At 46.6% G+C, this 27,312-nt stretch overlaps 1 protein-coding gene across 2 annotated transcripts in view; it reads left to right on the top strand.

The window, feature by feature from the left end:
- LOC138265362 (dehydrogenase/reductase SDR family member 4-like) overlaps positions 1-27,312 on the top strand; it is a 157,525-nt gene that overhangs the window by 115,015 nt on the left and 15,198 nt on the right. Inside the window, exons 7-8 of one of the 2 annotated variants that reach the window (XM_069213005.1) lie at positions 1,529-1,663; positions 1,877-1,939. In XM_069213005.1, the coding sequence (XP_069069106.1) occupies positions 1,529-1,663; positions 1,877-1,939 (198 nt within the window). The remainder of the gene's footprint in view (positions 1-1,528; positions 1,664-1,876; positions 1,940-27,312) is intronic. The other variant, XM_069213006.1, reaches the window with a different exon arrangement.

Genomic DNA, 27,312 nt, shown 5'->3' with positions numbered 1-27,312 from the left:
TCCTTCTGGGCTGACGGGCGGAAACCTTGGTTTTGAAAGTCATAATTGGGTCAGCAGGGAGGTAGCCAGTAAGGCGCCAACCTCCCCAGCGGAAGTTCGGCAGACGGGTCTTTCGTCTGTCGTACTTGTAATCGGCCCTTAGACTTCACATCTAAAGTTAGACTTCAGGTCTAAAGTTAGACTCAAGTTATGTTTGCCTTTGCGGCCTTTAGTTCAAGGCTATAAATAAAACGTGCATGTGACACCTCATGAGTTTATTCACAAATAGTATTATTAAAAAAAGCAAAAAATAATAAATTAATCTAAAGAATTAACATAATCATAAGTATCTAAATAGACCTGCAAATAGACGAATATTGAGTCTGTCTCTAAAGAAAGCCTGCAAAAGTCATAGCTTCCCTAAAGAAAAGCTTATGTTTTGTAATGTTTTAGGGACAGAAGGCCCTCACGTTTCATATAGAATGAAATTAAGTAGAAGGGTTGGATTACATTTTAATTTATTTTTGACAACCAGTTGGTCTGTTAGTTGGTACAGCCCCCATAATAACTCCTCCTCCCTAAAGTGTACTACTGGTTAAACCGTACTTGTTTTTTTAAGGAGGTGACATCCTGCAATATGAAATACAAGGAATAAATTGATTGTTCGACTACAGTGCAGATCAGCTAAGTAACCTTGAAACTTGTAACAGAAAGAACATACTTCCCTTTAGAGGGAAGACATATTATACAGATGTACTTGGTCGGTTCATGGCTGCAGCTGTATTTTCATGGATTTTCTGAAATAGAGGAAGGCACATGCAACGCTCCTAAATCCTAGCAAGCATTTTTCATGAAAGATTGTCAGTATGGCCTAATGTTGTCTAGTAACACTAATTGAAGCACTCCGAAATTAATTATTACATTCTAACAAATAAAAAAGAAAAGCATGCATCAGTGTCCTGTGAGGCAGCTGACTCAGTCCCTCCAGCTTACCCAAGGCTTGATGTAGAGAGTTGTATATGAGGCGAAGCAGGCCCAGCCCAGCAGTGTAACTATTGGACTAGTGGAGTAGCAATGGGTACACAGTCCTTAATGCATGCTTGGGTAATGGGCTCTATTTCATTCGGTTTGGTAGTAAAAAAACAGCTGAGAGTGGGGGCCAGTGGGGCCTAGGTTCCGCAGGCCACGGGGCCATTGCATAAGCTACACTATTGACATCTGTGTCCCTGTATCTGATCATTCTTCCAGCTGCATTTTAACTGTGGTATGTTTCTCCCTTGTGAGCTAATGTCTGGTGGAGTAATGTCTAGTTTGTAAGATATCACATCTTCAGACAATATAAAAAATATGTATTACCAGCTCTTTCATTCACTGGCTGAAGGCACTACTAGAAGTGCTCAAAGCCGAAGAGGTCCGAGCTTCTCAGTCGTAGATGGTATATATGTCACACATGGTACATTTGATACACAGAGCATCTCCAGCTGTAAGTGAATAACGTCACATCGGGACACTTTCATATGTAACACTTTCTTGTCCCGCTGTTCCACAGACTGTTGGTCCATACAGTGTCAGTAAGACGGCTCTCAATGGCTTGATAAAGGTTCTGGCCCCAGCTTTGGCACCTATGAATATTCGAGTGAATGGCCTGGCACCAGGCTTTATCAGAACTGATTACAGTACCCGGGTAAGTCTATGAAAAAATGAAAGAGAAGGGAGAGGGTATGCCAGCTGAGATCTGGAAGGAGGCAGACTGATGTCTTTTCTTGAGCTGAGACACCTGCCCCACTGGTTAGTAATAGAGAAGGGACAAATCCCTCAAAGTGTGAGCAGTCATCTTCTATTAATATTGTGCCAAACATTTTTGAACAATCAATAAAACGTACTGAATTGTGTCTAGGCGTTAGCAGATGCTGGAGAAAGGATGAAGACCATGGCGGGGAGACAGAGCGATTTACAAGAGGTACGGTTTTACTGTTGACATTGTAACTGTGACTGAATGTAATGTAATAGAGAGAGAGAGGTAGAGGTGGAGAGAGGTAGAGTAAGGTAGGGGTTCAAGGATGTCGGTACAGCTGCATCAGGTATGGGTATGGAATATCGAGCGGATAAATGTTGCTTTTCCACAAAATTGATGCCTAAATAGTGAAGGCAAAAATATAGATAGGTATTTATATATGCTAGTGGCTACTTACTTGGCTGCTGGGTAAATAGTGAATTTTCAATGCTATTTACTTGGCCGCTATCTAAATAGCGGAAATTATTCACTATTTAGCATGAAGCTTTTAAAAGAGCAGAGAAACTTCACTATTGGTCAAGTTCCTGAATGAGGGTCTGATTTACAGTTTGGCAGAAGGTTACTAAATCACATCGGTGACAGATAGCCTGTCTGCCAAAATATAAATCCTGTTATATCCTACAGGATTGATATTTCAGCAGATGAGATATCCATCACCGTTGTGAGGGAGTGACTCCCCTACCAAACATTAAATCAGCCTCAAAGTAACAGAGATGCTGCATTGCTTGGTTAGCGGGATGCAAAAAGCATAAAAAGTTCACTATTTACCCTGCCAGTTGATAAATGGAAAAGATTCTGCATTGATTGGCTGCCGGTCATGCAAATTGCAGAAAACCTCTGTATTTACCAGGCCACTGGCTAAAAAGTAGGGATTCTGCACTGTTTGTTCATCAGACATACAAATAGTAGAAAAGCTTCACTATTTACCCGGATGGTGGCAAAATAGAAGAGATTCTCCCCTGTTTGGCCCGCAGCCATGCAAATAACAAAGAAACTTCACTATTTACCTGGAGGTTGGGTAAATATGAGACGTTTTGTACTACTTGGACAGCAGTCAAGCAAACAAAACAACTTTACATATTACCCAGGTGCTGGCAAAACACCAGACATATGTAATGAGGCAAACAGCTATTCAAATAGCAAATAACCATAATTATTTATGTGACTGCTTCTTAAGTGGCATTATAGTCTATTTGACCAGTAGCCTGCCCGGTACCAAAAATTAAATGACATACAGTTTTGCCAGTGGCCTTGTAGATAACGTAAACAGAAATTTCATTATCCACCTGGTTACTTCAAATAGTAACCAGTATGAACAACTTGGCCAGTAACAATGCAAATAGTTCAGGAACTTCACTATTTACCCAGCTGGTGTCTAAATAACATACATGTAGTTTTATCATGCCTTATGCAGATTTCAACAAGTAGTTAACACAGTAGAATTGCAAAAAAAAAACCTGAACACAATTGTTATCCATCTCCTTATGAAAGTTAGGGTCCTGATGTATCATATATTTTCATTCACAGAAAGTGGTCACAAATTCCACACCTACTCTTTGTGAATGGAATATGCTTTTGCAATGCAATCTATGTACTGTTTCTACAGTTCAACAAATACTGAATCTCATGGGGTTGAAGCTCAGCCTATCTAATTAATATTCATTAGGCAGGTGCCAATTTTTTACCCTATCTGATAGGATACACAGGGAGCATGGCCTGCAAGCGACAACACACGACCATCTCTATAACTGCATTCCAAAATGTAAAAATTGTTAGTTTTCAAAGGAGTCTGCCTGTCTTTAAGGAACTAGCGGTGCTTTAAAAAAGAAAGTTCTCAGTTTTGGATAGCTTCTCCCCCCTGAAGCTGCCAACATGATTTCCAAAGGGGAAGGGGTCTTCAGAGGACCCTTTTCACTTTGCAAATGAGTTACCACTCCAACTCGGGTCGTTAGCTCATTGACATTTACAGCCACAGACTATAAATATTTTTTTTTCTGAATTAGAAAGGGGAGGGAGGAAACCACTTTCAGGAACCCTTCTGTTTGCAATTCAGGAACAACAGCAACATATCTTTACTAGTTGAAAGAATTTTCCAACTGATAAAAAGGGTTTTGTACCTAATAATAAGAACTTTGTGGTCAGAAACCCCGTGATTTTGTAAAATGAGTCCCTTAGTGCTAACAGAGGCTTAGATGCAAGCACTAACTTATAGGTTGCCAGCAAAGCAGCCAGTTCACTACCACCCACCGACAGGCCAGAATCGACCACTGGCCCGACGTTCAGCACATTCGACCCAGCTGTGGAGGTCTGACTGGCGGTGGGATTATGATCCCATTTCCACTAGGGATTTCCTGGAGGGATACCCTGCCAGGTAATCCCTGGAGGAAAGTATTCGGGTGACAGGAATTCTCATTCTTGTCACCTGTATGTGATATGCCAGGCCCCCCCTTGCCACTACCATCACCCACACCCAAGCCCCTATAACCTCCCCACCCCCCAAACCCAGAAAAGCAAACCCCCTAGCCCTCCTCCCCCAAATCACCATGTAGGCCTCCCAGCTCCCCCCTCGCCATCCCCCACCCCCCACATATACAGGCTCCCCCAAACCCCAACCCTCCACATCTTCATGCATCTATACACCTACATGCACACAGGCATTCATATTACCAGACACACATCCCTCACTTCACAAACACTCACGCACACCCCCATGCACTCACACACCCCTTTCCCCACCTTACCTCTCGGACAGCACTTACCTTTTACGTTGTGCTGCTCCAGGAGGGAATGAGCTCCTTGGCACCGCCTTGTCTCCGTACGCCGCCACGCCTATAACTGCTTCATTATAGGCTTGGCGGTGTATGGTCTGACGTGACGGTGAGGGTGGAGCAGCAACCATCCCTGCCACTGACTGCCAGCATGGCAGATGGCGGGCCTCACCGCCCTCAATGGCAGTGAGGCTCCATGCGTCAGAATATGGCGGGATGCCTTCTGCCGCCACTGGCGGTCTTCCGTCGACCATCAGCATGGTCGGTGGCGGTGCATCCTGCCATATTTGTAATGACTGCCTTCGAGTTGTTCACTGGCCTGCTGACAACAATCTATATTGACAGGAACTGTTGACATGGTAGTTCCCGTTTAAGCAAGAAACATTTGAAGAACAGTACTGTCAGACATTATTTCTGGCCAAAAAGGTTTTAAAAGTATTTCTGTTTTTCAAAAACAACCTCCCAAAGCATGGGTTTGTTTTTGCAAGACAAAAAAACTAATAGTCACACATTTAGGGAGTTTGCTGCAGGGATGATGGGGGTCATTATTTTTTACTGTCCCTTACAGCCAAATTCTACTCTAACTAGGATAGACAGTATAAAGTCCATCCTTCAACTGCCTCTTCTCTGTCAGGCCACCAGAGTAGTTTGTTGAGGAGCCACAAGCAAAGGAATGGGACCATAATTAATTGAACTGAATGTCACTGGAAAATAAATGAAATATCCCAGTACATTAGACAAAGATATAGAGGCAGCAGAGACACAGAAGAAAAGAAACTCACAGAGATTTTTATTTATTGACTTTATTACAAATATTGGCCCTCATCATGACATTGGTGGAAAATGCCGCTTACCACTGCGGTGACGGCTGCCAACATACTGCCGCAGAGGGGAACATCAATTTGCCAAATTATGACACACACACCAATCCGACAGAATACTGCCACATACACAAATCCGCCAGTCAAAAGGTCAGTACTAATGTGGCGGTACCAACACCCACACCGTTACGCCAACTAAACAGCGCCCACCACATCATGACCCATGAATCACCATGGCGGACATTCATTGGTGGTAAACCATTGGCGGTACACACCGACGCTCAGAATGGACACCCAAATACTAAACTACACAACATTGGCCAATACCAAAAACATCTGACACCAATACATACACCACATCCACACACCCACAGCACTATAAAACACACACCCACATTACCCACAACCCTTTACGAAAACAAATGATTGCCACGAGACTGAAAACCAAGACCACTGCGACAACTAGACACACACACACCACATACACCCATTCATCCCTCATGCACCCCACTTCACACACCCAACCACAGTATCCAACACTCACATACCTTCACACCACACAACACCCATATACCCACAAAGGCACCCCCGTTTCACAGATGAGAAGTTGCGGGTCAGGGTCGAGGAAATAGGGTAGAGCCGCAGCTGTTTGGAGCACAGCTACAGCAAATATCCATTTCAAGGAAGATGGAGCTATGGCGGAGAACTGTGGACAGGGTGGACGCCGTGGGCCAGCATCCAAGAAAAAGGGATGACATCAGTAAGAGGTGGAATGACCTACAGGGGAAGGTACGTTCTGTGGCAGCAAGGCACAGCTCACCATACAGAGGACTGGCGGTGGACCCCTACCTCCTCCCCCACAGCTCACAGCATGGGAGGAGCAAATCTTGGCAATATAGCATCCTGAGGGACTCGCTGGAGTTGCAGGAGGACTGGACACCGGTGAGTCAAAATTCACTACTCATCACCCCCCCATACCTGGTGCGATCTCACCACCTCACCCTCACTCCCATCACTCCACTTCATCCACATACTGCACCTACACATATGACTAACCTCAATGCCAAGCCCTGCATGCTATACCAATGCATGGACAGTCCTCCCAGCCCTGCATGGGCACCCATCACAAAAGCATGTACAGCATAGGGAAAAAAACAATCCCACAATACATCACCATACACAAACAAAGGTGGCAGGGCAACAACAACGATAGAGGGAAGCTAGGGATCTACAATATGTCACAGACATGAAGCATAATACATCACTTACATCCCCACAGGTGCCCCAGCCAATATCAGCGGAGAGGAAGTGCCACGACAAACCAGTCCCCCAACAGAAGATGCCCCCAGTGATGGATCTGGATGGACTTCTGGATATGGATGAACTACCTGTCCCATCAGGGACCTCTGGTCAGTCGGTCACCCCAGCCCACTCCCAGTCAACCTCAGAGACTTCCCCATCAGTATCCAACACCACAGCACCCACCCATTTCCCCAAACCTCTGTCCCCAGAACACGCCAATCAGCAGTTTGCCCACCTGTACAGGGACCCCACTCCACACTTCACCCCAAGACAATCAGGGACCTTGGGTCAGTGGCAGTGGGCACACCGTTCAGGGGACACAGGCACAGGGCAACAGGGACACTGGGAGGATCGCTGTGCACCAGGGGGAGGACAGGCCCAGGGAACCGGCTCTCCAGGAGGCACTCACCAAGATCCTGGGGGCCTACCAATAATCCCAGGACACAATGGGCCAGATCCTTCCCACCATTCAGGAGAACAAGCGGCTGCAGGAGGAACACTATCAGGAGATCAGGGACGACTTGAGGCTCTCAACACCACCATGACCTCCATAGCAGGGGTGCCGGCAGACATGGCCAACACCATGAGGGAATCGACAGCACACCAGCAGACCCCTATCACTAGCCAGTCTATTGACCAGCCCTCCACTTCTGCTGAAGCTAGTGGGCAGGAGGCCGCGCCACAGGACCCACAGGCCACTGTCACCCCTCCCCCTGCAGAAGGTGAACCACCCCGCAAACGTTCCCTGCAAACCAGACAGAAGCCAGAGACACTTGCCAAGACCAAGACCACTGCCAAGAAATGAGACTCTTCTGATTGTCCCCCTTGTGTCCCACCCTGTCACCTTGTTCACTTTGAACTGTCTTTGCTCCCCGTCCTATGGCCCCTTGGACACTGAACCTGTGCTACAAACATACTGGAACAATACCCTTGACTTTCCTCTACCATCACCCAATTCCATTGCATGTTTTTGTCAATTATTTCCACTACAATAAACACCCTTGAACACAACTTGAGTGACACTGTTTTATGAGTTGGAAATGTGCATGTATGGGAACAGTCACATCTAGTGCAAATGATATGAACAGTGTGTTAGCATACAAATAATGACCTGCAGCTGTCTGTAGTATACACATCAGTACACTGTTGTCATATCACCAACATCAGTAAAAGGACAAGCCATAGGTGACAGTAAGTTGAGATGCAAAGGAAGTGAATGCCTTCATGCTACAGTCACACAGATAAATCAATAGTCAGAGTAATGGTCAGTTCCACTGCCTCAGCTGTGTGTCATTGGAAGTACTGACGTATAACTGATGTTCTGCTGTGCACATCCTCATCCTCTGCCTCCTCATCCTCACTGTCCTCACTGTCCACTGGTACAACAGGGTCATCTCCAGTCTCCTCCTCCTGCAGAAAAGGCATGTTGTCTGGGGGCCAGGTTGTGCAACATGCAGCATGCCACTAGTATCTGGCAGACCTTCTAGGGTGAGTAGCGCAGGGATCCTCCTGTCAGATGCAGGCATCTGAACCTGGCCTTCAGGAGGCCGATGGACCTTTCAATTATTTTCCTGGTTCGCACATGTGCATCATTATAACGGTTCTCAGCCCCTGTCCTGGCATTCCTCACAGAAGTCAGGAGCCACGATAGGTTTGGGAAGCCAGAGTCACCTGCGAGTATTGAGCGACAAACATTAGCCTTACACAATGCTATGGGTATAACACCTGAAGGCATACACTGACATACAGTGGGTGGGGACTCTGGCTCACCTATTAGCCACACCCTGTGCCTCTGTAGTTTGGCCATCACATTTGGGATGCAGCTATTCCTCAGAACAAAGCCATCATGCACAGACCCAGGATACTTGGCAGTGATGTGAGAGATATACTGCCACACCATTTGCACATTGAGTAAGTGGAAACTCTTCTGATTCATGAACACCTGTTCATTCTGGTGGGGGGTGGACAAACGCAATATGTGTACTGCCAATCGCCCCAATAATAACGGGTATGTGTCCCATTGCATAGAATTCTGCCTTCACAGTGGCCAAATCTTCCACCTGGGGAAAAGCAATGTAGCTGCATATGTGTTTCACCAAGACAGACAATACCCTTGACAGCACGATTGAGAACATTGGTTGTGACATTCCTCCTGCCAAGCCCACTGTCACTTGGAAAGAACCATTTGCCAGGAAATTGAGCACTGATAGAACCTGCACAAGAGGGGGGATCCCAGTGGGATGACGGATAGCTGAAATCAGGTCAGGCTCTAATTGGGCACACAGCTCTGTGATTATGGCCCTGTCCAGTCTATAGGTGAGTATTATGTGCCTCTCCTCCAGTGTAGTCAAGCCTACAAGCACTCTGTACACGGGAGTTTGTCTCCTCCTCCTATTCATCCGCAGCGGTAGGTATCTGAGGGACACGAGAGTGAGTAGGCTGTCACAATTTGAACAATGGAACCACCACCTCAGTGTACACAGAGCATTAATGTGATGGGACAGTGGAAATGGCAATGTATGTGCAATGTATTTGCAATTTTCGGCAATGATGCAGTTATGGAAGATCTGAATGTAGTCCACCACCATAAAATGGTGACTGCCTGTCCTGTATCTAGAGACAGGTGAAAGAGAGGTAACTCCACCGACGTTGGGAGTCGTGGTGGAAGGCGGTCTTGCGCAGCTGTGCAATTCCTCATTGGCTAATATAGGGCTTTACTGAGTACAGTGGCGGATGGGGATCGGCGACGGCAGTGATGGTGTACACTCCTGCGGATGTGACTGCCATTTTCTAACTCATTCCTCACTTGATTCCTGACTTTCCACAGGACAACACCTACACTGCGTGTGCTGCTGTGACATGTGTTTGGAACCTACCATGGCCCGTGTGACCGGGGAAAGGGCCCCTGCCTTCACTTCTATGGAGTTGGAGCGCATGGTGGATGGGGTCCCAACAGGTGAGTACATCTTGGGCATAATGCCTGTGGGAAGGTTTCATGGAGATGTGTGTGCAGGCATCATGTCAATTGTGGGGGGAGATGTTTGTGTTAGTGTATATGGTGTGCGCTGGGCGATGTGTGAGCCAATGGAATTGGAAACGGGATTTGTGGGCCATATGTGTGACAGGCTGGATTGTATGTGTAATGTTGTCCTCCTGTCTGTATTACCTCTGCAGGTCAGCCCCCATCAAAAAAGGGATTGTGGCATGCCATCGCCAAGCAAGAGCTGACCCTGTGGGTCTACAGCAGGCAGAGCACCCACTGCATGAAACAGTGGGACGACCTGAGAAGCTGGGCACAGAAGACCCCGGAGGGTCAGCTGGGGATGGCCATCCAAAGAGGAAGGGGTGCCCGTGGTGGCGTGGAATTAGTGGGTGTCCCTTAATGCCAGGACAGACATTGCAGTGTGATCCAGCTCAAGGCTCACGGGTGTATGGCAAATTCAGGTAACCTAGCTCGGTTGCATTCCATGTCAGTCATGGCTTTGTGGGTCCCAGGAGGGATGCAGCTGGCAGTGTTTGGCCCTCATCTTGCTGTGGCATATTGCCAATTCAATGCCAGTACAATGCATAGTACTCAAGCCTGATCCCTGTGTGTGATGGTGCTGTGTATGGCAACTGTGGTGTTGGTGCTGTAATTGACCCAGTGCTCCCTTTCTCTCCCTCCCCCCTTTCTCCTTCTGTCATCCTGTTCATGTGTGCATTAGCATCATCTGGCAGAGGAGCAGGGGCACAGGCGATAGAGGGAGCTGCATACCACAGGACCCAGGAGGTAGAGTCCACTGACGCCGAGGGAACCAGTGGGACAGAGGGCAAAGGGAGCACCACGGCGGAGACAAGAGGTGACAACACAGACTCCTATTCCTCCTCCGATGGAAGCCCCCTGGTACCAGCACCGGCCTCCCATTAGCCCCTCAGCGAGTTGCCCGTGCCTGCTCACCCACGAGGGTGGGCATCTCCTTTTCCCCAGGCACCTCAGGCCCTGCCCCAGTGAGCCCTGCTGCCCTGAGTGACGAGGCTATTGACCTCCTGAGATCCATCTCTGTAGGGCAGTCAGCCACTGTGAATGCCATCCAGGGGATGGCATCCCAGATGCAGCAATTTAATGCATTCTTGGAAGGCATCCACGGTCGATTGGTGGCCCAAAAAAGATCGATTCAGGCTCTGGCCTCCTCTCTGATGGCAGCCATTGTCGTTGTTCCTACCGTCCCCCTTCCAACTACCACTTCCCAGTCTCAGTCTCCTGAACCCCAACCCATCCCATGCACACATACAGATGAGCATGCACACAAGACATCACACAAGAGTGGCACAGACAAACACAGGCACCACACTTCAGTCCACAAGCAGATAGTTGCACACACATCCACATCCACTGCCTTCACTGTTTACCCCTTCTCCTCCTCCTCCACCTCCCTCACAGTCACGTCCACACTCACACCTGCATGCACTGCTTCAACAGCCACCACCAGCAACACCACACCAAGCAGCACACACACCTCACCAGCAGACACGTCCACAACATCTATTCATGCGTCCACTGTGTCCTCTCCCACCCTGTCTGTCCCCCCCTCCTAAAGGACACAAATGCAGGCACTCAGACACCCAACAGCCATCCACCTCACATCAGCACACTGCCCATGCACCTGCAGACATACTCCTCCAGCAACCACTCCCTCAACCTCCACTCCCATCCCTCCTCCCTGATCCTGCCCCACTGTCCCTAAGAAGTTTTTCCTTGCACAACTTGACCTCTTCCCTCCCTCCCCCTCCCCCCGTCCTGCCCGTAAGACCAGGGTCCCAATGACCGAGCCCAGCACCTCAGCCAAACAGTCCATGGGGACAGTGGAGGTACCTCCGAGTCGTGGAGGCAAGACAGTGACGGATCCCACTCCACCAGCCAGGAAAGGGAAGGATCCCACTCCACCAGCCAGCAAACAGAAGGATCCCACTCCCCCAGCCAGGAAAGGGAAGGATCCCACTCCACCAGCCAGGAAAGTGAAGGATCCCACTCCACCAGCCAGTAAGGAAAGGATCACACTCCACCAGCCAGGAAAAGGGAGGATCCCACTCCACCAGCCAGGAAAGGGAAGGATCCCACTCCACAAGCCAGGAAAGGGAAGGATCCCACTCCACCAGCCAGGATGGGTAAGGTTCCCACTCCACCAGCCAGGAGAGGTAAGGTTCCCACTCAACCACCAATGACAGAAGAGGTTCCCACTCAACCACCAATGACAGTAATGGCTCCCACTCAACCACAAATGAAAGGTAAGAAGCCCTCACCTTCAGTTGAGACACAGGAGCCCTCTCCTCCAGCAGAGGCTGCCCAGGAGACACCTCCCCCAACAGAGACAATGCAGCCTTCACCTCCAGCAGAGGTTGCCCAGGAGACAACCCCCCCAGCAGAGACAATCCAGCCCTCACCTCCAGCAGAGGGCATTTAGGCCACCTGCCAGGGACTGTTGTACTAGGAGCCCCCTCCAGAAGCAGTGGGCAAGTTCCCCACCTCAGAGACTGTGACCTTGCACTCCCCAGCTAAGTGAAATGGGCATGGAGCCCCCTCCAGAACCAGTGGGCAAGTTCCCCACCTCAGAGACTGTGACCTTGCACTCCCCAGCTAAGACAAATGGGCATGGAACACCTCCATAACCAGTGGGCAAGTTCCCCACCTCAGAGACTGTGACCTTGCACTCCTCAGCTAAGAGAAATTGGCATAGAGCCCACTCCAGAACCAGTGGGCAAGTTCCCCACCTCGGAGATTGTGACCTTGTACTCCCCAGCTTTGAGAAATGGGCATGGAGCCCCCTCCAGAAGCAGTGGGCAAGTTCCCAACTTCAGCTCAGGTACCCCACACCCTCCTTCCCCCTGAGGTGCCTTTCCACTTCTGAGATGTTGACCCTGCACAGTTTTGTGCGGAGTTAGTCAGGATCAAGATGGGGCTTGGACTGTGTCCTGTGGCCATGTGGACCTTATGTACTTTGGACTGGGCATTGGCCCTTTCTGGACAATTATTCATTTATCTTTGTTCTAAAATTGGTTCATATGGTGGCTGTTGCCATGCAATTACAATCTCAATACTGCTGACCTGTAGTCCTTGTATTACTATGCCATGTGTCCTGTGCCATTGGTTTACGTCTGCAGCTGGTTGTGTGTATGGGGTGTGTGTGTGTGTCTGGTGTGTGTCGTGGGTGTGTGTCACTCTCCTTCTCCTCCCTTCCTCCCTTGTGTACTAGGCGGCTGTACTCACCATCATTGTCTTCGTCGGCGTTGGTGGTCTAGGTGGACCATGGCGTAGAAGAGCATCGGGAAGACTTGAAGTTCCAGTTCCATGGCGGAGTTGATCTTCTCTGTGTCTCTGTTGGTGAGTCTTTTGTCTTTTGTGCAGTGTTTCTGCTAGGCTTTTGATGGTGTTGGTACCACCCCGGAAATCATGGCGGTTTGCTGTGTCATGATATGGTGGGTGGTACATTGTCTTCCTCCTGGCTGTTGATGGCTACCGCCGTGGTGTGTCGTGTTAACGCCCTGGGGGTTGGTGTGGTACATTGGCTGTCTATGGGAGTTCTCACCACAATGATCTTAATTTGGCGGTAATTACCGCCTGTTGGCGGTGTTACCGCCACTTTAATAGTCACCACCAATGTCATGATGACCACCATTGTCAGAAATAAGACACTGAATAAACAGGGACATTTTGTTACCCACATTTTTGTAATCTACAGATCGATCATTTAACATTTCCATAGGGCATGTGTATCCACTGTTGAGGTAACAGAACTGATTTGAATGATTCTCTTTCGAAGGTCTTTTCCTGCCTGCAGCTCCGACTAAGCCTATGTGCTAGATGATGACTCTCTCCACAGTAGCAATTGTGCTGGCTCCAAGCAGAAGCATCCAAAAGAAGGACGCAATGAAGGATAACATTTCAGCACCTACCTGTCATCAGCCTTTCTGAACAGTTATCAGTAGCTGTGGCTGAAACATTTCTTTCTGCATGGGAAAGTGGTGGAATTTTGTTGATTCTGCATTACATTTGTAAGGCAGAGTTCCGTCCAAACTCCGCAAATCCCTGCACAGTGGATTTTTTCATCCACACAGCGACAAAACTACAGGTTGGTGAGCAAGAGCAAGATTTGGCATCTCCATGTGCATTTTCTGGTCGCTTTGAGGACATCTGGTAAAATGATTCTAAAACGAATGTTTGTAACTATTAGCAGTCAGACGGCTGCCTCTCGAGTAAAAAATCTTCTTGAGTGGCAGTAAAATGAACTTGAGTAGCTGCGCCCTCTGGTGTGCATCGTGGTGCCGTTCATGCCAATTTTTCAGTGTGAAATATGCTCCCATCGCTCAATCACAGCACGAGCAGCAAGATGTGCCTATTTTTCCCACTGGCAGAACTCTGTGGAATCTTGTGGAGTATTTATGTAACTCTGCGGAATTCTGCAGAGTCAAATTCCACAAGTTCCACCCACCTTTAGTTATCAGACACAGACAAAAGAGAAGCCCTGTTAGAAATTTCTGAAATGTTTAACACTTAAAACCTTTGACCTACCCCTTGCTCCCACCATCTATCCAATGTCGTCACTCAGGAAGACTCACGCAGCAGCTCTTTGCAAACAAAAGGATCTCACAGAATTTCTTTGGGTAGCCTATTCTCATTTTCCCTTACTTAGGTTCTGGGTTGCCACTCTCCTTCCAAAAATGTCAGTCAGTACATGCCTACTGTGTGGGGAATTGAATCTATTCTCCATCATGTCATGCAAAATACATTTCACTGGTCTATACATCCAGGCTTTCACCACACAAGGAGTCTTACTACTATACACCACATACCCATCACACATATTTGCACAAGGAATGTAAGCACAAAAATGTGGAGGTCATACAGAAACCCTCTTTGAGCTATGTAGAGCCTCCATCAACCGCTATTCTGCACATCAGAGCCTTCCTATGATCCTGAGTGCCTTTAATTTCCACAAACCTTTGACCACTTTGTTAGCCATTAATCATTTCTCCTGACTTCAGCCATCTGACTTCCTCAAACCCTTTTTGCCATCATTCACAGAACACACTCTTTTCTCCACATTCACCTTTAAACTCTTCTGCAGCGTGTCAGTCCCTATGCCCTAAGGTCCGCTGTCAGGCTACTGTGCCAGCATCAGACAGCATCTTCTATCAGTCAAAGGTCAGAGTGCAACAGTTGCATCTTTTTCACTCTCCATGCTCTGATTTTTCAGCATATACTTACAAGTTCTTCATTCGGGCTGAAGAGGTATGGATTTCTAGGGGCTGGCAGCAGAAAGAGTATGAATAAGAACAATTTACAAAAGGGCTATCCTAATATATGTGGCCTAGAATCACGTTGGTGTCCTGCTCCCGGTCTTCTTTCTTTTCACGTTCCTTCTATACTTTAAGCATTGGTCCTTTTACTAGTCCTGTTAAAGTCATTTTCAGAGTTCTCCAGTCCTCCTGATCCTTATTCTGGCCCTGGTCCAACTAGTTATGGTCCCTGGTTCTGGTTTCCGGAATTTGGTGTTCCTGGTTGTAGTCCTTCCTGACCCTGGTCATCCTTGCCCTGCTCCTGGCTCATTTTCTTGGCACTTATTCACCTGGTCCTGTTGTCATGGTTCTTCTAGAGCTGGTATTCCAAGTCTTCCTTGTTTGGTTTAATCTGATTCTCCTTGCCCTGGTCCAAGTCCTTGTCGTCCACCTGGTACAGCTCCACTGGCCCTGGGTATTCTTATTAGGTCCTTTTGGACTGGTTCTGGACTTTTTTTATACATCCAGGTCTGGTCACATTGATTGGTGTGGTTCTAGTTGTCCTGGTTCCTCTGATACTCGCTATCCTGGTCCTTATACCCCAGTTCCTAGTTCTACTGCTCCACTTGGAACTTCAAGTCCTGACTTCCTTTGTCTGACCACGCTGGTCCTGCTAAACCCATTCTGGGTCCTGCTTTTTCTGATCCTTCTAGTCCACTTAATCCTCCCTTATCTGGTCTCTGGTCTAAATGTCTCCAGTCCACTGATCCTGAGCTTAATAGTTGTATGAGTCCTGCTTCAAAACAATCTACGCCATGGTCATCCTGCTCATTGTCATCCTGGACTAAATTATCAATTTTGTCTACTCCTGATCCTCCCTGTTTAGGTCACCCTTTTCCTAGCCACCTGGCTTGGTCATGGCTCCTGTCATCCTGGCCTTTCTTGTACTGGTCCTTCTTTTCCTCCTTGTCCTAGTGCTGCTTATCCTTGTATGCTAGGTCGTAATACTACTGGGCCTCTGTTGCGTAAGCTTCCTTTTATCCTTGGTTGTTGTCCCACTGGTCCTCTTGTACGCTTGCTCTGGCACCTGGCTATTTTGATTTTTCTGATCTTCTGATCCTGTTCTCCTAGTCTTCGTCACACTCAGTGTGGTATGACTAGTAGTGGTCTTCCTATTCCTAGTCGTCCCAATCTGTGTTCTGTTCCTGTTTGTGCTCTCTTAACTTGATCCTTTTGTTTCTGGTTCTCCTTGTTTGGTTATTTGTATGTCTAATCCTGTTGAGTCTGGCCCTCCTGGCCATCCTGGTCTTTTCAGTCTCCCTTCTCCTAGCTCTTATTTTTCTTTCCTGATCCTCTTAACCCTCATCGATTCGTTCTGGTTCTTCTGCTCCATCTCACTCTGGTCATCTTATTCCTAATACATCAGTTCCTGGTTCTGCTGGCCCCCTTGTTCTATCTGACCTTCTATGTTGTGGCACTCTTAGGCCTTGTTGTCTTAGACTTGTTCTTTCTTGTTAGGATTATTCCTGTCCTCCTGGCTCTATGCCTTGTCCTCATGGCCCTTCTGACGATAACACGCAGGAATTCACCCCCATCATGGATCACCTGCACGTCCAAGAGTACACCACCACAAAGATCACCACCCACAGCACCCTCATCTACAGACCATCCGGACCACGACCAGCGTTCAGTAACACCATCATCGACCTCATAGCCCCCCATGACCTCGTCTCCAGCAACTACCTTCTCCTAGGTGACCTCAATTTCCATTTAAACGATCACAGTGACGACAACACTGCAACACTACTCGAGAACCTGGACACAATCGGGCTCAAGCAACTGGTTACCTTACAAACGCACACCGCTGGACACACTCTTGACCCCATTTTCTCCACCAGCAGCAACGACTCGACCCCGCTACACTGGACCGACCACTACTGCATTCAGTTTTCCATCTTCACGCCCACAGCGCACACCGCACCTACAGAAAATGGAACCAGATCTCAGAGGAGCAACTCACCACCGCCCTCAGCAACTCTCCTCCCCCTGACACAACAGATGCCATCTCCTCAGCCCAGAACCTCTGCAATTGGATCAGCAACTGCGCAGACACAGTGGCTCCTCTCCGAACTACTACAGGGAAACACTCCTCAAAAAAGGCCAGCTGGGTCACCCTGCGCTACCAGGATTCCAATCGCTCACGCAGGAGGCTGGAGAAGAAGTGGAGAAACAGGACTGACCTCAAGAACTACCGCCCCATCGCACTGCTAACCTTCCAAGCTGAAGTCGCCGAGAAGGCAATGAACACTCAGCTATGACAACACATTGAGGACAACAACATCCTAGATATCTCCCAATCAGGATTCAGAACCAGACACAGCACCGAAACCACCAAGCTCTCAGCCACAGATGACAGATTCTCACAGATTCTCTCCCTCCTTAACCAAGGACAGATAGCAGCCCTCATCCTACTCGACCTCTCAGCCGCCTTCAATACAGTATCCCACCGTACACTCTACACCAGACTCCACGCAGCAGGCATGTGAGGCAAGGCCCTTCCATGGATTCAGTCCTTCCCGACAGGCAGAACACAGACAGTCAGGCTCCCACCCCACCAGTCAGAACCCATCGACATCAGCTGCGGAGTACCCCAAAGATCGTCGCTGAGCCCCACACTGTGCAATATCTACATGATCCCACTCGCCCCATTATCAGAAAATATGGGATGAATATTGTCTCCTACGCTGATGACACCCAACTGATCCTCTCCCTGACTGAGAACCTATCAACAGCCAGGAAGAATTTCAGAGACAGGATGGAAGCAGTAGCCACCTGGATGAGTAAAGCTGCCTGAAGCTGAACTCAGACAAAACTGAGATCCTTGTCATGGGACCCTCACCATCGGCCAGGGACAACTCCTGGTGGCCCTAAACACATGGCAAACCCCCTCCAACCTCTATGGACCACACACACAACCTCAGCGTCATCCTCAACTCAACTCTCACCATGACCAGGCAGGTCAACTCCGTCACTTTCACCTGCTTCCACACCCTCCGAATACTACGAAAGATCGTTAGATGGATTCCAACCGACTGCCGGAAAACCGTTCAACACGCCCTTATCACAAGCAGACTTGAATACTGCAATGCCCTCAATGCTGGAACCTCCAAGAAAAACCTGAACAAGCTACAATAGATCCAGAACGCCGCCGCCAGACTCATCCTAGACCACCCCCACTGAGAACAAATCCGAGAACACCTGAAGAACCTCCACTGCCTCACCCTCAAGAAGATGATGAATTTCAAACTCCTCATACATGCCTACAAAGCCCTCCACGACAACAGACCCAACTACCTCAACAACTGCATCATCTGGTACTCCCCTCCCAGACCTGTTTCGCTCATCCCAATAGTAACTCGCCAACATACCCTGAATAAAGAAGGCCTCGGCTGAAGGAAGATCATTTTCATACCTGGCAGCAAAAAGCTGAAACACCTTACCACCACACCTCAGACAGTCACCATCGCTGCCTCAGTTCAGGAAGGACCACAAGACATGGCTCTTTGATCTGTGGTGCCACTACTCAGCGCCTTGAGACCCCACGGGTGAGCAGTGCACTTTCCAAGTACGTGATTGATTGATTGATTCTAGCACTCCACCCAATGATCTGAGCCGTCTTGATTCTGGTTCTCTTTGCTTGGGCCTTTCTGAGCCTCGTCATTTTGGTCATCGGCTACCTAGAGGTCCAGATCCAGTCCCCTTAGTCTTCCTGGCACTTGCTGTTCTGGCCCTCATGATCTTCCTCATCCTGGTACTCCCACCCCAAGAACAGGCTGTTCTGCTTCACTTGATACTCTGAGCATTCAGGTCTAGTCTGCTTAGTCTTCTTGGCTTTGGTTCTGATCCTCCTTTTCCTCCTCACCCTGGTCCCCCTGGTCTTAGCACTAAAGGTCCTTATCTTCTTTGTGCTGATCTTTCTAGTCCTCCTAGCCCTTTATTTGCTGGTCCTCTTTCAGAATTTTCCCTTCTGGCACTGGTTGCATGGTCTCAACAACCGGGTAATCCTGGCCAAGGTAATGCTATTCTTGTTTTTTATAGTCCTTGTCCTTCTCAATATTCTGACCCTTTGTCCCTGATCTTCTTGGTTCTGTTCCTTATAGTTTGGTTTCTCCTGGGCATAGTTCTCTTGGACCTGCCCATCCTAGTCTTGGTCCCTTGTTCCTGGCCCCATTTGTACTTCTTGGACATCATGATCCTTTTTAGTTACACCAGTCTCTGCCTGTCTGGCCCTGTTTTTTTCTGGTCCTCTTGGTTCGGATCACTTTGTCCTGTTCTCCTCACTTTCAACCTCCTATCCCTGGTACCGTGGGCCCTGATCTATCTTGCATTTTGGGTCCGGCAGTCTTTGTCCTTGTCCTCCTTGCTTGGATTGTCTTGGTTCTACTGGATCTGTAACTTGTCCATTGTGTCCAGCTGGTAATGCAGACATTTTGCAGGCCTTCTTGATCCAGACTCTCCTTACTTAGGCCCCCTGACGCTAGTAATTTCAGCCTTGGTCCTCCTGGCCACCACTGTCTTGTCCACTTGATCTACTAGATTCTAGTTGGCCTTCTTACCTCCTCAACCTGGTCCTGCTACTCGTAATGGCTGTTATCCCTGGGGAGCACAAGGGCAGCTCCGGGGGGGGGGAAATTATTATTAGGCCTTTCCTGCCCCCCCCCCCGGGTCAGATCAGCCTATTATAATTAGGCCAATCTACCTCGGGGGGGGGCAGAATGCCCTAGACACCATGGATTTTTTTTGTTTGTTTAAGTTTTACACGTGGGGTGCAACCCCTCCCCTGGTGGGAGCAAATAGTTTTTAGGCCATTTCTGGCCCCTTGGGGGCAGATCGGCATATTTTTATTAGGCCAATTTTCCCTCTATGGGAGACAGAAACCACTAGACACTAGGGATTTTTTATGGCAGTTTCACGAGAGGGGAGAGACCCCTTCAGCAAGGGTAGCTCCCAGTGGGGGTCAAATTTATTTTAGGCCATTTATGCCCCATCTGCCCATTGTAATTAGGCTGATCTACCCCCTGGGGGACAGAAACCCCTAGACAGCAGGGATCTTTTTTTTTTTTTATATGTGGGGAGTGACCCATTAGGCAAGGGTCGCTCCCCTGGGGGCAAACTGTCTTTAAGCCATTACGCCAATCTGCCCCCAAGGGAGGCAGAATCCACTAGACACCACGGATTTTTATTTTTTTGTGTCAATTTCACGCAAGAGGAGCGACCCCTTGTTTTGCTTTCACTAATTACCGAGCTGACAAAAATCTCTGGAATGCACTTCTTAGTTCAAAAAAGACATTTATTATTATTCCACCATGAGGTTCCTAAAAAAATGAAGGAGATTAATAGGTTGAAGGCACACGTTTAAAAATAGTCACAGCAATGAGAGGAAAATATGTCAAAGTGATTCTCAATTGCAATGTACAAAGCAAATATATGCGATTATATTATAGCATAATTGCAAAGTAAAGGATAAAGTAAAAATTCATCATGGTAGGGCCTGCCAAGCTCTTCATCTTTCTCATGCCAGCAAGAAGACGACCCCTGTTCAACTGCGAGAAAGAGATACTCACCCTCATGGGAAAATGTCAGGCATTTGACATCCAATCCTGACCGAGGTCTCGGAAATTCCTGCGCTACTGAGCAGGGCCACCTCTTTTATAGTTTAAAAAAACGAAAGGGCTTCCTGGAGAAAACCCCACCTCTCACATGGAAATATTCAAACATGCGGGCTACTGTGGGTCAGAGTTGGAAGAAAAACCTTGAAAACTGCCCAGCCTTTCAAGGCTTTCCTTCCAAGGCCGACCTGTTCCCTGCACTACTTTCTTATCTTATCATGAACTGTTCGTGTTCAGTGAGAGAAATACGAAGAAAAAAGCTTAGTTTACCATGTTGAAAAACACAGCTCATCTGCAATGTCTCAACTGCAATGTCTAACACCACAATAAAGCCAATAGGCAGCTAAACTGAAAACAAAATGTAATCTGCCACTGGTGAACACTGAACAACTAATATGCACAGTGGAGAAACACAAAGTCAGTGGTCAAACATGCCTATTTTCAATACATTTCCACCCTTTGACCACTGACTTTCTGTATTTTTCTCTTATTAAAAAAAAAGAAATCAGGTTTGCATTGTATACAGCAACATAATGCAATAATAAAAGCAATCACTGTAAAGTAATGGAAGTGGATTAACGTATTGATCTTAAATTTTTTTAAATCAGACACACCTACAATGTAAAGACTGAAGCTTATATATTCTGATTGGGATAATAACTAATTAAATAGTGTCTCTAGGATAGCAAGTTGGTGTATAATTAGATGGAACCATCATGAGTCCTAATCATGTAAAGGTACACGGTCCACCTGAAAGGTTTGCTGGAATGTAAGTGAAAGTCAGGTTTCCACACAAAAAACAGCCAGCCAACTGGCAGTTTTGCTTAATGAGACTGGCAGCAGTCATCAGATGATAGTAAGCCATGGGTTAGTTCCAGTGGAAGAATGAAATCAAACAAGTTGACAGAACATCCATGGTACTCTGTATTGTTCCCATGTGGAACTTGAATCAGAGACGCAATTAACGCTAAATGGATCCATAGGTTTTGTACTTTAAAAGCAGCAGAAGCGTTGCACAAAGGTTATCAATCAGGTTCAGGTTGGGGGTGCGGTCTTTCCCTTGGCCCCACAAGCAAACACCCAAAGGGAGACCACACAGCCCACTCATGTTCAGTGGCAAGTTGTAGTAGGATCTGCAGAAGAAACAAGTATGACTTTTCTTGCAAATAACATTTTTCATCTGAAATGTGCTCTCCTTTTTCCTTTCCTTGTTTTATAATCAGAAGGACGTTATAGGGGCCCTTTGCTATAATTTCTTCAGGTTCTGGAGGGCCATTTGGGGATTCAACCCATACCTTAACACTGAGGTTTATATCTGCTGTACCACAGCTTCCATTTCCTAGCACTGTCAGAAGGGCTGGGGCATTCCCCTTCCTTACCAAACCTCCATACACTGTACTTATGACAAGTTGGGCATTTCTGTCTCTAATTTGAATGACTAAGCCAACTTCTCCACTATTTAACACAATAACTTTGATTTCTCCTTGGAAATCTGCATCAATCAGTCCCACTAAAACCTAAATACCTTTAAGGGCCAACACAGATCTGGAAGCAATCAATCCAAAATGCTCTGGGGTAATCTGTAATCCAACACCTGTTTCACACAACACTATGTTGGAGTTTTAGTCTGTAAGCTTGTGAAGCATGTAAGTCAAGCCCTGCAGATTCGGTTGCTGCTCTGTAAGGAGCTAACGCTCCACGTTTTATTTCCCAGTATGTGATGGTATTGGTGGCCACATGTGGTTTTATTTGCAAAGCTGGAGTTAACATTACATCAAAGGTGTTTCAGCGTTTGTTAATAGTCTATTGTTCAGAATCTGGAGGGCTTCATTTAAATACTCTCTCCAGTTTTTCAAAGTTCCAATAGATAATTTTTGCAATTGAGCTTTCAGTAAACCATTCATTCTCTCAATCAGTCCTGAGGCCTGTGGATAATAGGGAATAGGATATATCCACTCAATATTGTGCTGAAAACAGTAGTCTTGTACCAATTTGCATTTGAAGTGTGACCCATTGTCACTCTGGATCTGGAGTGGTACTCCATAGTATAACATTAACAAGTCCAGAGTTCTGATAGTATTGTGCTGATATCACATTTGCAAGGGACAGCAATCAAGTATCCAGAATAAGTGTCCACTACAGTACAGGCGTATTGACACCCGCAACTAATCGGTAGTGGTCCAACGTAATCAATTTGCCATATCTGTCCTGGTACCTTTCCTCTCCCCAACTGATCTTTGACTGTTTGTGGGACAGATCTCTGTTGTGTGTGCTGACAAATAGAACAATGCAAAATTACAGTTTTTATCAAATCTCAGGAAATGTGCATCCCTCTAATCTCTGCCCACCTGTAAGTGGCTTTTTCTCCCAGGTATCCACATTTCTGGTGCACCCACTTAGCATTCCCCTTCACGTCAGAATTCTGGGTTGACATTTCTGCCTCTGAACTTTTGACTTTGACGTCTGCAAGGGAATTGAACCAGCGTTCTAATGAGTCCATGGGACAATGAGCATCTATGGCTTTACTCTGTTTTAACATTTCCCAAATTTCCTGCCATAACTCTTTGCTCCTCACCTCCTTTGAATGAATGAACCAGTTATGTGCATGCCATGTGGAAAGCTAGATGGCTAATCCATTGGTAGTGAACCAAGAATCAGTGTAAAAACGACATGTTCCAGGCAGCCTGACACATATTGTACAACTCTGCATATTGGCTACTTTTTCCTTCTCCTGTGGTAGACAACGACTTTTCAGTAACTGGATTGTATGATACTGCTTTCCAATATCTTTTAGTACCCACGTATTTCAATGAATCCTTAGTTAACCAAACATGCATTCTATCCTCAGGGGACAAGAATTCAAATGGTGCACTCAATTTCACTGGTGACTCTTTTACCTGTGGTATTCTCTGTACTCTCTCCTCATCCTGGATAGGGGCTTGTGACACCTGTTCATGTAGGGCTGTAGTGCCTGCCGGTCCTACTCGAGCCCCGTCTTGTATGCACCAGATCCAGTGTATGATACTAGCCTCTTGGGCATGTCCTATACAGTGAGATTTAGGTGAACCGATTACCCACTGCATGATTGATATTTTAGGTTTTCGAATTACATTATAACTTAACGTGATTTGCTCGGTATCCATTAGAGCGAAATAACAAGTCAAAAGCCATTTTTCAAAAGGAGTATAGCGCTCCCCAAAGTCAGATAGTTTTCCAGTCTAAATTCCTATCAGCACCCTTGTCCACCCCTGTTTCTGCCACCTATTCCAGTTTGCATACTGTCCCTGAAAAGTTACGTGTAAATCAATGTTTCCCTCTTGCACTGTACACAAGTCTAAAGTCTGTTAGATTATTCCATTTGCCAGATCAAAAGCACACAGCAGCTCTTCACTCCATTCAAACTCATGTTTTTTCCTAGTTACTTTGTACCAAAGTGTTAAGATTTTCCTCAGATGAGGGTCATACTGTTTCCAAAAATCAAACAATCTCATGAAACTCTGTGTCTCGCGCTTTGTGCCAATAATTGCAAACTCTAAAATATTTTGTTTTACCTGTAACAACATCTCTCTATGTCCACTGAATTCCCACAAACTGCACATTTTGCGACAGTACCGGTGTCTTGTCTGAATTTATTATACACATCGTACTCTGCAAAAGTGGTCTGAATATACCAGTAACATCGTCAACTTCTTGCTCAGTGTAATCTTTTAAAGAATGCATTTCAACTCTTGCCAAAAACTGTGGGCTGCTCTGCGCACAAAGATCTACGCTCTTCTCATGAGGCTCACACTGGCCCCCACCCTTTTTTACCTCCTCATTACTGGAATATGAAAAGCCAGATTCTCCTGTAACAACTTTGTAATTTTCAGTTTTATCTTGCAATAATTTGTTCTGGCTAATTTGCTCACGTAAATTCTTATTTTCATATTTCAACTGTTTCCATCTCTCATGCATTTTTCTGTAAGCAGACAAAAGTATACAAACCCTCCTGTCAAGAACAAAAGGGACATCATTCCATTCAAAAAGCACCTTTTCTAAATATGAAAACACTTTAGTTTTATGCAAACACCCATCCCAACACATAGAAAGTCCTGATAAACAAGAAAACATGATTGTCACAACACCATAAGGCAGTTTAATTTCACATGCATTTTCAAAGATACTTTGCAGAGCTTCCTTTTATTCTCTAAATAATAACAATATTTACACTTTTAAATCGTGCACTTCCAACCTCCAACTCCTTTTTTTAAATTTATTTTTTTAGACTGACGATCTACGCCAAAATGTTTTGCTTTCACTAATGACCGAGCTGACAAAAATCTCTGGAATGCACTTCTTAGTTTAAAGAAGACATTTATTATTATTCCACCACGAGGTTCCTACAAAAATGAAGGCGATTAGTAGGTCGAAGGCACACGTTTAAAAATAGTCACAGCAATGAAAGGAAAATATATCAAAGTGATTCTCAATTGCAATGTACACAGCAAATATATCTGATTATACTTTAGCATAATTGCAAAGCAAAGGATAAAATATAAATTCATCACCGTAGGGCCTGCCAGGCTCTTCATTTTTCTCATGCCAGCAAGAAGACGACCCCTGTTCAACTGCGAGAAAGAGATCCTCACGGTAAAATGTCAGGCATTTGATGTCCAATTCTGACCGAGGTCTCAGAAATTCCCTCGCTACTGAGCAGGGCCAACTCTTTTATAGTTTAAAAACCGAAAGGGCTTCCTGGAGAAAACCCCTCCTCTCAAATGGAAATATTCAAACCTACTGTAGGTAACAGTTGGAAGAAAAACGTTGAAAACTGGCCAGCCTTTCAAGGCTCTCCTCCCAAGGTCGACCTGTTCCCTGCACTGGAGAAAACAAAAAATATGTACTTTCTTATCATGAACTGTTCATGCTCAGTGAGAGAAATACGAAGAAACAAGCTTAGTTTACCATGTGGAAAAACACAGCTCATCTGCAATGTCTCAACTGCAATGTCTAATGCCACAATAAAGCCAATAGGCAGCTAAACTGAACACAAAATGTAAAATGCAACTGGTGAACACTGAACAACTAATATGACGGTGGTGAAACAATAAGTCAGTTGCCAAACATGCCTATTTTCAATACACCCCTTAGGCAAGGGTCGTTCCCCTAGGGGGGACATTTCTTTTAGGCCATTTCTGCCCCCCTTGGGAGAAGACTGGCCTATTCTTATTAGGCCGATCTGCCCCCAAGGGGGGCAGAAACCACTAGGACTGGGATTTTTTTTTTTGCGCCAATTTCACGCAATTGGAGCGACCCCTTAGGCAAGGGTAGCTCCCCTGGGGGTGAAAATTTATTTTAAGGCATTTCTCCTCCTTTTGGGGGTAGATCGGCCTATTTCTATTAGGCCAATCTGCCCCCAGGGGGGCAGAAACCACTTAGGCACCAGGGATTGGTATGTGTGTGTTTTGTTTGCCCGGGCAGCTACTTGGGCAAGGGTCACTCCCCATGGGGGCACATTACTGTTGGCATATCTGCCCCCTTTGGGGGCAGATGTGCCTATTTTTTGGAAGGCCCACCTGCCCACAAGGGGAAAAGAAGGCCCACCAGAGACTAGGAAAGATTTTGATTTCAAAATATGAGGGTGAGGGTATGGCCATACCCCCACGCCGAATAAATGGTGTCCAAATGGGGTATTATCCCCGATCCACACCCAGCGGGGTGGGGCAGAAAGCCTACTAGATGCCAGGGAATTAAAAAAATAATAGTGGGAAGGGGGCTACCAACCAGTATGGGTATGGGTATGGTTATGCCCCCACCCCAACTGAAAGAGGTAACAGTCTTTCAGCTCTCCCCTGCGCAATAAAACATCTTATCCCACGACAAGCAAGAGGACATTTGATTACTTGGGGTTTTGGTTTTACATTTGGGCAATGAGAGCTTGGCTAACTCTCAAATTCGTCCAACTTGGAATGGTGAGGGCTGCACTTTTTGGACTTTGTGAAGCTGCCATGTAGAAAAATCCACAAGACCTAGACACATCTGAAAAGTAAACATCTTGGTGAGTCCAGGGTGGTGTGCTTCACATGCACTCTGCACCATTTTCTTAATCACAATGTCCTGCAAACCTTCAACTTTGCTGGAAATCACACATTTTCCCCACATTTTTGTGATGGAACCTTCCGGAATCTGCAGGAATCCACAAAATTCCTACCACCCAGCATTGACTCTTCTATACCGATAAAAATTCTGCCCCACTTGTCAGCCTAAAAATGTTTTTTTCCAAACTGCCATTTTGGACCCGCTTTCGTTCCCCCTCAACTTTGACACGTTTTTGGCTCTTCCATGGTACCGGAGGTACTTGGCCCACCTACACAAGTGAGGTATCACTTTTACAGGGAGACTAAGGGGAACATTGGGTGGTAAGAAGTTTGTCCCGTGCGGTGATCCCACACAGAAATGTGAGAAAAAATTGATTTTTATATCTAAATTTGAGGTTTGCTGAGGATTCTCGGTAAGAAAACAATGGGGGATCCACGCAAGTCACACCTCCCTGTACTCCCTCGGGTGTCTAGTTTTAAAAAATGTCTGGGGTTTTGTAGTTTTTCCTGTATGGCTGCTGAGCCCAGGACCAAAAATTCAGGTGCCACCTCCCCCTGCAAAAACAGGTAGTTTTGTATTTGATAATTTTGATGTGTCCAGATAGTGTACTAGGCCTACCCACACAAGTGAGGTACCATTTCTATCAG

Source organism: Pleurodeles waltl, chromosome 11, assembly GCF_031143425.1.
Source record: "Pleurodeles waltl isolate 20211129_DDA chromosome 11, aPleWal1.hap1.20221129, whole genome shotgun sequence".
NCBI classification, from domain to species: Eukaryota; Metazoa; Chordata; class Amphibia; order Caudata; family Salamandridae; genus Pleurodeles; species Pleurodeles waltl.
Note: the sequence above shows the minus strand (reverse complement) of the source record. Positions and strands in the feature narration are given on the sequence as shown.